Source organism: Seriola lalandi, unplaced genomic scaffold (genome assembly GCF_002814215.2).
Source record: "Seriola lalandi dorsalis isolate HSWRI2012SDOR001 ecotype SW California unplaced genomic scaffold, Sedor1 jcf7180002052075, whole genome shotgun sequence".
NCBI lineage: Eukaryota > Metazoa > Chordata > Actinopteri > Carangiformes > Carangidae > Seriola > Seriola lalandi.
The window spans coordinates 2,731-3,327 of record NW_019522628.1 but is presented as its reverse complement, the minus strand read 5'-3'; the positions used below and the strand labels follow the sequence as shown (position 1 = coordinate 3,327).

At 43.4% G+C, this 597-nt stretch overlaps 1 protein-coding gene across 1 annotated transcript in view; it reads left to right on the top strand.

The window, feature by feature from the left end:
- Positions 1-395: 395 nt before the first annotated feature.
- Positions 396-597, top strand: part of LOC111649881 (hepatitis A virus cellular receptor 1-like) — a gene marked incomplete at both ends in the record, with an annotated part of 2,836 nt that continues 2,634 nt past the window's right edge. The window contains one exon of the mRNA XM_087172117.1: positions 396-588. Coding sequence (XP_087028243.1) covers positions 396-588 — 193 coding nt within the window. The remainder of the gene's footprint in view (positions 589-597) is intronic.

Below are 597 nucleotides of genomic sequence, written 5' to 3'. Positions count from 1 at the left end.
TGTTCTATATGTTGTTGAGTTGTGTTCTTATTTTATCACAACGACGTTTCATTGGTCGCCTGTTGATGACATCATATACCTGTATGATCATGTGTCAGCGTGTTCGTCTGACAGAAGCTCAACATTGACTTTCATCTACTTTTAAGTCACAGACACTTTTTCCACCTTGTTGTTTTCAGCTCGTTATTTGAACCAGATGAAGGATAATATATATATGTATATATATTGATATATATCAATATATATATATGAATATTTATGATTAAGTTGTTTAAAAACAGACTTTGACTTTGTTGGAGTTTGATCACAGCAGCACCTGCTGGACGTCAGAGGAGCTGCAGCAACATTTGAAATTGTATTAAATTTTTTTATTTTTGTGTGTGTGCTTGTGTCAGCACCAGCCCAAGTGTCAGCGGTCACCACGGAGACAGTGGTGGGTGTGGCCGGGCGGAGGGTGACGCTGCCGTGTCGGTCGGAGGCGGTGAACAAGAGAGGAGTCGAGGTGTGCTGGGGGAGGGGCGAGCCATCGTTGTTCACCTGCCACAACACTGTGATGAACACGGCTGGAGATCAGGTGTCATACAGGAGGTCCTACAG